General features: G+C 39.9%; 1 protein-coding gene and 2 long non-coding RNA genes across 3 annotated transcripts; all 3 read right to left on the bottom strand.

Moving 5' to 3' along the window:
* Nucleotides 1–60: 60 nt before the first annotated feature.
* LOC132799206 (uncharacterized) lies at nucleotides 61–564 on the bottom strand. The gene has a single exon (XM_048468800.2). The coding sequence runs from the start codon at nucleotides 562–564 to the stop codon at nucleotides 61–63; it is 504 nt and encodes a 167-aa protein (XP_048324757.2).
* Nucleotides 565–632: 68 nt separating this feature from the next.
* LOC132799752 (uncharacterized) lies at nucleotides 633–2775 on the bottom strand. The gene is made up of 3 exons (XR_009634545.1): nucleotides 2306–2775; nucleotides 2133–2193; nucleotides 633–985 (listed from the first exon to the last, which is right to left on the bottom strand). It is a non-coding gene; the product is annotated as an uncharacterized LOC132799752 (long non-coding RNA).
* Nucleotides 2776–6172: 3397 nt separating this feature from the next.
* LOC132799751 (uncharacterized) lies at nucleotides 6173–9466 on the bottom strand. The gene is made up of 3 exons (XR_009634535.1): nucleotides 8997–9466; nucleotides 8824–8884; nucleotides 6173–7676 (listed from the first exon to the last, which is right to left on the bottom strand). It is a non-coding gene; the product is annotated as an uncharacterized LOC132799751 (long non-coding RNA).
* Between the last annotated feature and the right edge of the window lie 2756 nt (nucleotides 9467–12222).

Below are 12222 nucleotides of genomic sequence, written 5' to 3'. Positions count from 1 at the left end.
AGTCTGAAAGAATGATTTGAGTCCAAGATAGTCGATACACCCATGAAATCTTAACTAGTATTAACTCCCATCCAATATCCGTGAAGATGGAGTTGCGTTAATTTGAGCTAGGCTTTCTTGGTAGTTAAGGATCTGCATTGATGATGTCCCATGAATATCCAAATCTTTGATTTTTCGGATGGAAGGGTCAACCAAAATTAGATCATGATGACATCCATCTCTGTTTACTTGGAGAAGAACCCCATTGTTGTTACAAAATCCTCTTATACTCGGTCCTAAGTATTCAAGGGGTCCAACATTAAATAGATTAGTCCATGAGTCCTTAACACCATATTCACCCAACACCCATATGTTATGTGTCTTGGTATCATTATTTCTATCTCTAACACAATGATCAAGAGCAAGGGATTTATTATGAAACATAAGGCTATTCCAACAAGTACCAGGACAGCTCCTTTCAATTATACGAGGAGGCAAAGGTGTTGTTATGAATACCTCATTGCTCATGTCGAATGACATAACATGTTCTCCATACTCGTCATTCTCTACCAACCACGAAAACATTTCTCCACATGCTGCACCTGAATGTGGTTGTGCTGATATAATATCACAAGTTGGGATGATATGTCAGGACCCGTCCAGAATTCCTCCTCCGGAACCCTAGACAGCCCTGATCCCAGGGAAATACCACCGAACCTTCCAACGGAAAATCCGGCAGCACCTCCCCTAAGGGATTTACTTACCACAAATTTACCTGCACTGAAAACACACTTCAAAAATATCCCCTTATTCCTCCCACAAACTACAAATTGGTTCCACAAATTGCAGCACTTAAAAAAAATAAATACAGTAATCCAGTGCAAAATAAATACAACAAGAGTGAAAGAAATATTACAACTGCAATAAAAGAATAACAGGGTACTTCACGAAGTAAAACAGCGAGGAAGATCAAGTCCGCTCCGAATGAACACCGACAACCTGGAACCTAGAGGAACGGAATTTAAGAGTGTGAGATGCTAATCATCTCAGTGAGCGACCCTGCTACTATACCAGTAATAAGTATAAATAATAATTATTTGGAAATAATAATTTCTCTCAAAACCCTTACAATTCTCTCAGTTGGAAAGGTTCCCCTTTTAAAACAATTTCACAAAACCCTTTATCCATATTCCCCGAAAACCAAAACATCAATTAAATACCAGAAGCGGTAACAATTATATTTTTAATTCCAATTCAGTTTCCAAACATTTTATTTTTAAAACACAGTTCTGAAAATCATTTGATGCACCCACTATATACCAGTGGCGCCAACAGTACCCAGCGTCCCAAGGTACCGCCAGACAGGAGGTTATAGAAAGAAACCGGCATACGGTCGCGTGGCGTCCCACTGCGCCGCTGCTAACCTGGTGTCCCGGCCAATGGGGGGTGGCCACCCTCTCCGATGGCATCCACAGGACACCCTCATAATATCACCTGCGCGCTACTCACACCCACCTGCGCGCTAATCATATCCGTGTGCACAATATCCATATCACATATACCATATCACATAATCAGAACACCAGTACGTGCACGGTGCATCTAAAAATCATAAAATCCACAATTTAAATTATAAAACAAATTTCACATTTTTCATAAACATAGCGGGCATAATCCATCCGCTTGAACCGGGAAATTCTCCACAATTTCCTTATAATTAATACCATAAATCCCATGATTTTCAAATCCACCAACTCCCAAATCCATCAATTCAAATATCCACATTTTTTTCCAAGCATAAATAATTCTCAAAATCTCATAATCAAATCTCATAATATTTCATGGGCATATTTTATAAAAATTGAAATCACCAACATAACCAAATATTTTCCTTGAAATATTTGAAATTCAAATCGTGCCCAATTTACCATTAAAACCACACCAATTTCAAAATCCTCAAAACCATAAAATAATTCCACACGGCATAAATTTGTAGAATTCGCATTTTCTTAAATCCAATAAATTCATAAATAATTCTACAATAAATCCAATAAATATTTGGCACATAGAAATTAAATTCCAAATATTTAATTCACACATAATATATTCATCAATTAAATTCCCCAAAATTAATTTGAAGGTGGGTCACTCACCTGGAGCACGCAATTAACCCATGATCCACTACGGGATCAATTCTACGACTCACCGGTGCTCCTAGAACAAAATTCACAGACAGTCAAATAAATTAATATTTTATTCGGGTAAATAATACCCGGTACCCGGGGGCTCAAACACAAACTTTAACCAAAATGGTCGAATGATATACCGAATCGAAGCTCGTGGGACGAGGATCACAAATCCGGTCTCCGTCGACCTCAATTCCGCCGGAGGTGGCCGGAATTTGGTCGGAAAGTTTCGGCCGGTGTTCACTTCCCCATATCTCGCAAACCGCTTCGAATTTCTGGGATTGGAGGCCATTTTTGGATTCAGAGGACCCAAAATAGGGGGATAGGAGGCTCAATTGGGAGTGGGCTGGCCGGAAAACACAAGAAAAGAGGAGAGAGAAACTTGGCCGGCCGGCGGCTTCTCCGGCCCGATCGGCGCGCGTCCGGCGGCGGCTGGCCGTGAAACTTGGCGGCCAAGCTCGTGAGGTGGCGGGCTTCCTTGGTGGCTGGCGCGTGAGGGCTATGGGTGGCCGGAATTTGAAAACACGGAAGAGAGAGAGGGACGGCCGGTGGGGAGAAAAAAAAAAAATAACTGTTGCGTGCTTGGTGTTTCGGGGAAGAAGAAAGGAAAAAAGAAAAAAAGAAAAAGAAAAAGAAAAAGAAAAAGAAAGAAGTGGTGGTGTTTTCCCACGTGGGGAAAAGAAAAGAAAAAGAAAAAGAAAAAGAAAAAGAAAAAGAGAAAGAAAAAGGAAAAGAAAAAGAAATAATTAAATAATATTAATAATAATATTATTATTCAAAAATAATAAAATAATTTGATTTTTTTTTTTTTTTTTTTTTTTTTTTTTTTTTTTTCACATGGTTGACATGTGGCATTTCACCATGGTGACACATGGCCACCTTCATTGAGTCACACGTGGCACCTCGTTATACGTGTAAAAAAAAATAATATTAAAATAATACAGTATTTGAAAAACTTTACAGGTCTATAACTTTCAAACCACATGTCCAAATCGGACGTGCCGCTAGTCTATGAACTCGTATCGACGAGTACTTTACAACCATACAAGAGTCAACTCACAATTACATCACAAGAAAAAGTCAACTCCCGGCACCTTTTAGACAGTTTACACTTCAACTTGTTTTGCCCATAACTTTCAAACCGTAGCTCCGTTTTCGACGTGCTACTAGTCTACGAACTCAGGGCGTCATTCACTTCGCCACGGTACCCTAGTCAACTCAAAATTCTCACCGAGTCAAAAAGTCAATTTTTGACCCCCTTCGGTCAACGGTCAACGGTCAACCTCGGTCAACGTGCACGGATTCCGGTGCGATTTGGGACGGGGTGTTACAGCCTTCCCCCCTTACAAAAATTTCGTCCTCGAAATTTCCGCACGTCACTGGAACAGATACGGGTACTGCTCACGCATCTGTGTTTCGGGTTCCCACGTTGCTTCCTCGACTAAGTAGTTCCTTGCCAACCAATCCATGCCCAACACTACTTCAAGTCCGAATAGATCCAACAGGATCAGATCTGCTTCCATCACTTGATCTTCGATGCAGAAGAAACATTCCTTGATTAACTGGCTAGGCCACAAGGATTCTCCTACAGGAGTGGCTATTTCTAGCAGACATTCTAAAGGAGTAGGGGTCATACCGACCCGAACGACAGACTCTCTTGAGATGAACGAATGTGTTGCTCCCGGGTCTATAAGTACACATGTGTCATTACCAAAAATAGTCAAAGTACCTGTGAAATCGTCGGGCGTAGTCCTGGCTCCCTGCTGCGTCATAGCAAACACCCGGCCTTGACTTGTCTGCTGGGGTCTCCTTCCTCTACCTCGACTAAATCCTGCAGACGGCTGGACTGATCCCGAAGAAACTCCTACTGGCTGACTCCCCTGGGAACTCTGTCCTGGAAATACTCCCGTATGCTGTGTCCGTCGACCTGCTCCTAGCACACTGCCGCTACCATAAGGGCAATCCCTCCTTATGTGGCCTGGCTGCCCACACCGAAAGCATAAACCATCCATCTGACACTGCCCAGAATGATTCCCCCTACAAAGTGGACAAATCCGCGGAGAACCAATGCGTGACTGCTGGTACGAGCTTGTATCCACACTGATCGAATGGCGAGCTGGCTGGGGCATACGATAACTATCTCTCCTCTGGAATCTGCCTCGTGGGCTTAACCCATCATTGTCTGAGCCTGAACTATGGCTTCTTTTAGTTGCCCCCTGTTGAGGTACTCCGCTATACGAACCTTCGAATGATCTGCGCCTCGAGGGTCTGTGTATCTCCTCCTGTCTCTCTAGCTCGAGCGCTGCATCCCTGGCGGACTGATAGGTGGGATGTACTGATCCAGAAAGGGTGTAGCCGATGCTCTCTTTCAATCCGTCTATGAACCTCACCTTCTTCGTGTGATCGTCGGGAATTAGGTGCATGTAGAATTCTGATAGTTCTCGGAATCTCCTCTTGTACTCTGTCACTGTCATATTCCCCTGTCGTAGTTCTTCGAACTCTCTCCTTCTTGCTTCACGGTAGGCAGGAGGACAAAACTCAGTAGAGAAGGCCATCTTGAACTGATCCCACGTATGCCTTGCACGAACAACTGGGCTAACTTCTCGGGTGAAAAACGTTCTCGCACCGGTAGGAAGTGTGCCGACTTGGTGAGACGATCAATGATTACCCAAATGCCGTCGTACCTTCTAGGTGTGGAAGGAAGCTTGAATACGAAGTCCATGTTGAGTTCTTCCCACTTCCACACGGGAATCGGTAAAGGTTGGAGTAGTCCCGAAGGCTTCTGTCTTTCTGCTTTCACTTGTTGACAAATCAAACACTTTGATACGAAGTCTGCCACTTCTCTCTTCATACCAATCCACCAATAATACTTAACAAGCGTCCGGTACATCTTGGTACTCCCAGGATGCATCGCATACATCGAGCTGTGCGCCTCCTCTAAAATCTCCTTCTTGAGTCCTGGAATATCCGGAACACAAAGTCATCCTTTATACACGAGGGCTCCATCCCTCCTTATGGAAAATTCCGGATCAAGACCTTCTTGTACCTTGCCCTTAATTGTCCTCAACTTAGGATCTTCCATTTGGGTCTCTACTATACGATCCACCAACACCGGTCGTACCTGGAAGCTAGCCATGAGAACTCCTGAAGGATGCATATGCATTAACACCCCCATCTTCTTCAACTCCACCATGAGAGGTAGTTGGATGACTTGGATGTGAGCAAGGGATCCAGTAGCCTTCTTACTCAAGGCATCTGCCACTACATTCGCCTAATAGTGACTTTAACTTCCTTCTTGTGCAACTTTCCTTCTCATGCCCACTAATTAAGGATATTCAAATTGGTCCACGAGAACACGATCTGCAAGTCTTGGTCATAGTCGAACGCTAACCATAAGGTGCTTCTAAAGCATGCATCCTTAAACCAACAACCAACTCTCGTAACTCGATCAGCAATTCAAAAGGTAAGATTAGAACTTAAGTCTAATTTCCTCAAATACTGGTATCACCAAGTTAAGGTTGAGATTAATTCACTTGTCTTCGATTACCCTCCTAGTACTTACAATTATAAAACCCTTGCTCCTCATTGATTAACCAATAGTCTTAACCTCGACAAACATCAATCTTTCTTTTAACTAAATTCATCAAGGTCATGAATAAAATTCTCAACATCCAAATATCATTCTTGAAAACCCTAAGTTTCCCTCATTTCAAATAAATTCCATGAATCCACACCTCAAGCAATAAGAAATTTAAATCCTAATTCTAGCATCACCACCAATACTATGAACAAATCACTAGATCCTTAACCCAATAAAGTATTCCACACTTCTTAAATTCTAACTACGTCCCAAAAATCATACTCCTTATCATTGTAAATTATCACCAACAATATCAACCACCTTGAATCGATAAAGCACCACCAATACGAACCTTAAATCTCCAAGGAAATAAGATATCAAGATCTTAGCTTCTAGAATGAAAAATAACCATGCTTAAACATCCAACCATGCCTAAGGAATCATCCTCATCTCATTAACCTCATCAACCACCAAGTAGAACTTTAGTCGCTATCCGGATCTTGCTTGATTCTCACAACGCTGTCGTACCTTCTCTTTGTGAACGAAAGTTTAAGCACGAAATCCATATTTACATCTCCCTACTTTACTTGTCGGTGACTTAAGTACCTTTATTCGGATCTTGCAACTTCCTTTATCATGCCAAACCACCATGTCATCCAGTGAGCATTCCATACGTCTTGGTACCCTTGGGGTGTATCGCATACTTTGAATCGCGTGCTTCCTTTAAGATCTCCTTTTTGAACTCAACGATACCCTGCTTTGGATTCTCGACTGGCGATACTTAACCCTTAAGTCGCTCTTGGAAAAACCATAACATAAAACAAATAATAAAATATATTTTTCAAATATACCTAACTTGCATAGGCAATTGTTAAAACTCCACATTGAAATTCATATCTTAAAATCCATAGCATAAAATAAAATATGCACGCTTGTAATGGAGGTACGTACAACACCTTCTACATGTTACGTAATCCATGATTCCAACTGTCGCCGACACTCTGTTACCAATACAAACCAGGGTGGTTGCCTATATTGGCCGTCCAATTCCCCGAGCTCGTAGGCAACATGATCATGGGGCTAGCTCTACATGGACCACATTGGTTCGCCGCCTCCATATGGTGCAGTATAATATTAAACAATATAACATACAGATACATGTATGAACACAAACCAAAAATACTTGAATAAAACACCTTGAAAAGCATTTAAATTTTGATAATCGATCGGGAAAATATTTTGACGCCTTGAAATCGATCGACGCACATCCTTAGGCAATCATCATTCTTCTCCATGAACGAAACGGATACCATTCACGATGATAAGCTTGACCTTCAAAAAGAAAACGCATCCTCGACCATCGACTAGGCCATAGGAATTTCCCGTTAGGCTAGATGATCCTAATTGACACCCTCGAAGATTAGAGTTATTCAAACTCGGGCAACGAATTTACTTCGAGACAAATAGAAAGAAAGCTTTCACACGGGTAAAACGAGAGACTAGACATGGATGGGACACACAACAATGCACAGTCCCTTCGAAATACTAGAACCTAGAGCTCTGATACCAACTGTCAGGACCCGTCCAGAATTCCTCCTCCGGAACCCTAGACAGCCCTGATCCCAGGGAAATACCACCGAACCTTCCAACGGAAAATCCGGCAGCACCTCCCCTAAGGGATTTACTTACCACAAATTTACCTGCACTGAAAACACACTTCAAAAATATCCCCTTATTCCTCCCACAAACTACAAATTGGTTCCACAAATTGCAGCACTTAAAAAAAATAAATACAGTAATCCAGTGCAAAATAAATACAACAAGAGTGAAAGAAATATTACAACTGCAATAAAAGAATAACAGGGTACTTCACGAAGTAAAACAGCGAGGAAGATCAAGTCCGCTCCGAATGAACACCGACAACCTGGAACCTAGAGGAACGGAATTTAAGAGTGTGAGATGCTAATCATCTCAGTGAGCGACCCTGCTACTATACCAGTAATAAGTATAAATAATAATTATTTGGAAATAATAATTTCTCTCAAAACCCTTACAATTCTCTCAGTTGGAAAGGTTCCCCTTTTAAAACAATTTCACAAAACCCTTTATCCATATTCCCCGAAAACCAAAACATCAATTAAATACCAGAAGCGGTAACAATTATATTTTTAATTCCAATTCAGTTTCCAAACATTTTATTTTTAAAACACAGTTCTGAAAATCATTTGATGCACCCACTATATACCAGTGGCGCCAACAGTACCCAGCGTCCCAAGGTACCGCCAGACAGGAGGTTATAGAAAGAAACCGGCATACGGTCGCGTGGCGTCCCACTGCGCCGCTGCTAACCTGGTGTCCCGGCCAATGGGGGGTGGCCACCCTCTCCGATGGCATCCACAGGACACCCTCATAATATCACCTGCGCGCTACTCACACCCACCTGCGCGCTAATCATATCCGTGTGCACAATATCCATATCACATATACCATATCACATAATCAGAACACCAGTACGTGCACGGTGCATCTAAAAATCATAAAATCCACAATTTAAATTATAAAACAAATTTCACATTTTTCATAAACATAGCGGGCATAATCCATCCGCTTGAACCGGGAAATTCTCCACAATTTCCTTATAATTAATACCATAAATCCCATGATTTTCAAATCCACCAACTCCCAAATCCATCAATTCAAATATCCACATTTTTTTCCAAGCATAAATAATTCTCAAAATCTCATAATCAAATCTCATAATATTTCATGGGCATATTTTATAAAAATTGAAATCACCAACATAACCAAATATTTTCCTTGAAATATTTGAAATTCAAATCGTGCCCAATTTACCATTAAAACCACACCAATTTCAAAATCCTCAAAACCATAAAATAATTCCACACGGCATAAATTTGTAGAATTCGCATTTTCTTAAATCCAATAAATTCATAAATAATTCTACAATAAATCCAATAAATATTTGGCACATAGAAATTAAATTCCAAATATTTAATTCACACATAATATATTCATCAATTAAATTCCCCAAAATTAATTTGAAGGTGGGTCACTCACCTGGAGCACGCAATTAACCCATGATCCACTACGGGATCAATTCTACGACTCACCGGTGCTCCTAGAACAAAATTCACAGACAGTCAAATAAATTAATATTTTATTCGGGTAAATAATACCCGGTACCCGGGGGCTCAAACACAAACTTTAACCAAAATGGTCGAATGATATACCGAATCGAAGCTCGTGGGACGAGGATCACAAATCCGGTCTCCGTCGACCTCAATTCCGCCGGAGGTGGCCGGAATTTGGTCGGAAAGTTTCGGCCGGTGTTCACTTCCCCATATCTCGCAAACCGCTTCGAATTTCTGGGATTGGAGGCCATTTTTGGATTCAGAGGACCCAAAATAGGGGGATAGGAGGCTCAATTGGGAGTGGGCTGGCCGGAAAACACAAGAAAAGAGGAGAGAGAAACTTGGCCGGCCGGCGGCTTCTCCGGCCCGATCGGCGCGCGTCCGGCGGCGGCTGGCCGTGAAACTTGGCGGCCAAGCTCGTGAGGTGGCGGGCTTCCTTGGTGGCTGGCGCGTGAGGGCTATGGGTGGCCGGAATTTGAAAACACGGAAGAGAGAGAGGGACGGCCGGTGGGGAGAAAAAAAAAAAATAACTGTTGCGTGCTTGGTGTTTCGGGGAAGAAGAAAGGAAAAAAGAAAAAAAGAAAAAGAAAAAGAAAAAGAAAAAGAAAGAAGTGGTGGTGTTTTCCCACGTGGGGAAAAGAAAAGAAAAAGAAAAAGAAAAAGAAAAAGAAAAAGAGAAAGAAAAAGGAAAAGAAAAAGAAATAATTAAATAATATTAATAATAATATTATTATTCAAAAATAATAAAATAATTTGATTTTTTTTTTTTTTTTTTTTTTTTTTTTTTTTTTTTTCACATGGTTGACATGTGGCATTTCACCATGGTGACACATGGCCACCTTCATTGAGTCACACGTGGCACCTCGTTATACGTGTAAAAAAAAATAATATTAAAATAATACAGTATTTGAAAAACTTTACAGGTCTATAACTTTCAAACCACATGTCCAAATCGGACGTGCCGCTAGTCTATGAACTCGTATCGACGAGTACTTTACAACCATACAAGAGTCAACTCACAATTACATCACAAGAAAAAGTCAACTCCCGGCACCTTTTAGACAGTTTACACTTCAACTTGTTTTGCCCATAACTTTCAAACCGTAGCTCCGTTTTCGACGTGCTACTAGTCTACGAACTCAGGGCGTCATTCACTTCGCCACGGTACCCTAGTCAACTCAAAATTCTCACCGAGTCAAAAAGTCAATTTTTGACCCCCTTCGGTCAACGGTCAACGGTCAACCTCGGTCAACGTGCACGGATTCCGGTGCGATTTGGGACGGGGTGTTACATGATATATGGTAGCAATTTCCAACATCCTGTTTTTAAGCTATAAACTTCAACCTCTTGTTGGCACGGTTGAACAGGGCGGTATGTATTGTTTTCAAACAAGCATTGGATTGAGACTACTTTGCAGTCATTGTTTTTGGAAATGAAACCGAACCCCATATTTAGATGTCGAAACATGTTCTTTTCTGGATTGCTTTTGTATAATCCATTTGGAATAATTTTTGCATCTCTTGTTGCAGGGTTCCACAGGACATACTCATCATGTGGTGGTATGCACCTAAGACATACCACACCATTACTACAACCCACCACGGTGACAGAATGTTTGAAATCAATCCTCATTGAATCCATTAATGGAGTATGGGATAATACTGGTTCGGTATCAATGACCTCAAGGGTTTCATCAGAAAGTAAAGAGATAACATGATATTTACTGATAGGATCCTCGTATTTGACTAGAATTTGAGAATTCCTCATCTTCCTGCGTAATCAGTGAATGGGCAACTCGTAATAATGACATCTAATTCCTTGCAAACCTTTTTGCATTGGAGAAGATCTTTCAGCGGTAGACGCAACAGGATTGAAATCAACAACTCTTTTGGAAGATCCTCCATCTTCGACTTACAAATTGACATCAGCATAAATTCTTGCGCGACCTCTTCCATTTCTTAGAACAAAAATTTCTCTTTAAATCCTGATAAACCTGACACGTTGAGATAATAATAATAATAATAAAGAAAAAGCTTAATTATTTAAGACCTTTTTTGTCAGAGGAGGGTGTAACTCCTCTCCAAAGACAATCAGATTTATATCAATCACATTTGTTTTGATATATTCGAATGCATACCCAAAACCCCATAAAATCACAGAAGATCACAACTTATTCCTAGACCACCTAAAAAATTAGAGAGAGATGAGAAAAAGGTACCCATTAAGACGTCGAAAAGTCGAATGCAATGCAGAAACGGGTAATTTTTTTTTTTTCGTCCAAGCAGAAACAGGTGAAATTTTTTTCCTACGCCTGGTGCTTTTTATAGCACCGCTGTATATATATGTTAAGTGGAAAAGAAATTAATAATTATAAAAAAAATAATAATAGAAGCAAAGCAATAATATAATATGTTTTTGATCTATAATTTCAGTCATCCATCCTTCGTACCTCCAATTAAATCCACCAGGCTTAGAGAGTGCCCAGGCTATTGTAAATCGCAGTCAACATAAAAAAGAAAAAGAAAAACCCTTCGTACCTCCAATTATTCATACGACTTTGATTTCAAAATTGGAAAATATATGTATATAATTATATATATGAAAGGCAAAAAAATCAAAGAAAAATATCTCAAGCCGTAACCTTCTAAATATAAGTGATAATGGTTTACAAATTGAATTAACTTTTCACAATTTATAATTGTATTTGAATCAGTTATTTCTAACCAATTAAAATTAGATTGTAGTTTTAGAGCGAGCCCACAAATTAATGCATATTTAATAATCATATTTAATTATTTATTATTATATTTTATCGGATCTACTATATAATATTCAAATAAATAAGATTTGTTGTTGTTTGGTTTTGCCCACATCCTCTTTTGAACTTGAGATCCGGGACATTATAACTCACACACTTGACTACATGAACTAGAAGGTCGGGGAAGCAAAAAGGGTTTGAAAAATATTTTTTGCCATGAATGATTACTAGTAGGATACATATACTAAATAATAATTTAAATGATTACCATTAATTCTCTTTTAAATTTTAAAACAAAAAATAATAAAATTAAATACTTCATTTAAAATTTAACATATAAAATATATATTATCATCACTCATGACAAATAGCAAAAACTTATAAAACTTTTACACTAATTATTTATTATTTTGTTTTAAGAGATGTTAAATGTAACAGTCCAGCCCAGACCACCCTATGCGATATTGTCCGTTTTGGACCCAGCCTTCACGGTTTTGTCAAAACTCGTTGCAAAAGAAAGGTATCCACACCCTCTTTTAAGGCATGCTTCGCTCCCCTTTCCAACCG

Source organism: Ziziphus jujuba, chromosome 10, assembly GCF_031755915.1.
Source record: "Ziziphus jujuba cultivar Dongzao chromosome 10, ASM3175591v1".
In the NCBI taxonomy this organism is placed as follows: Eukaryota; Viridiplantae; Streptophyta; class Magnoliopsida; order Rosales; family Rhamnaceae; genus Ziziphus; species Ziziphus jujuba.
This window is presented reverse-complemented; position numbering and strand designations above follow the sequence as displayed.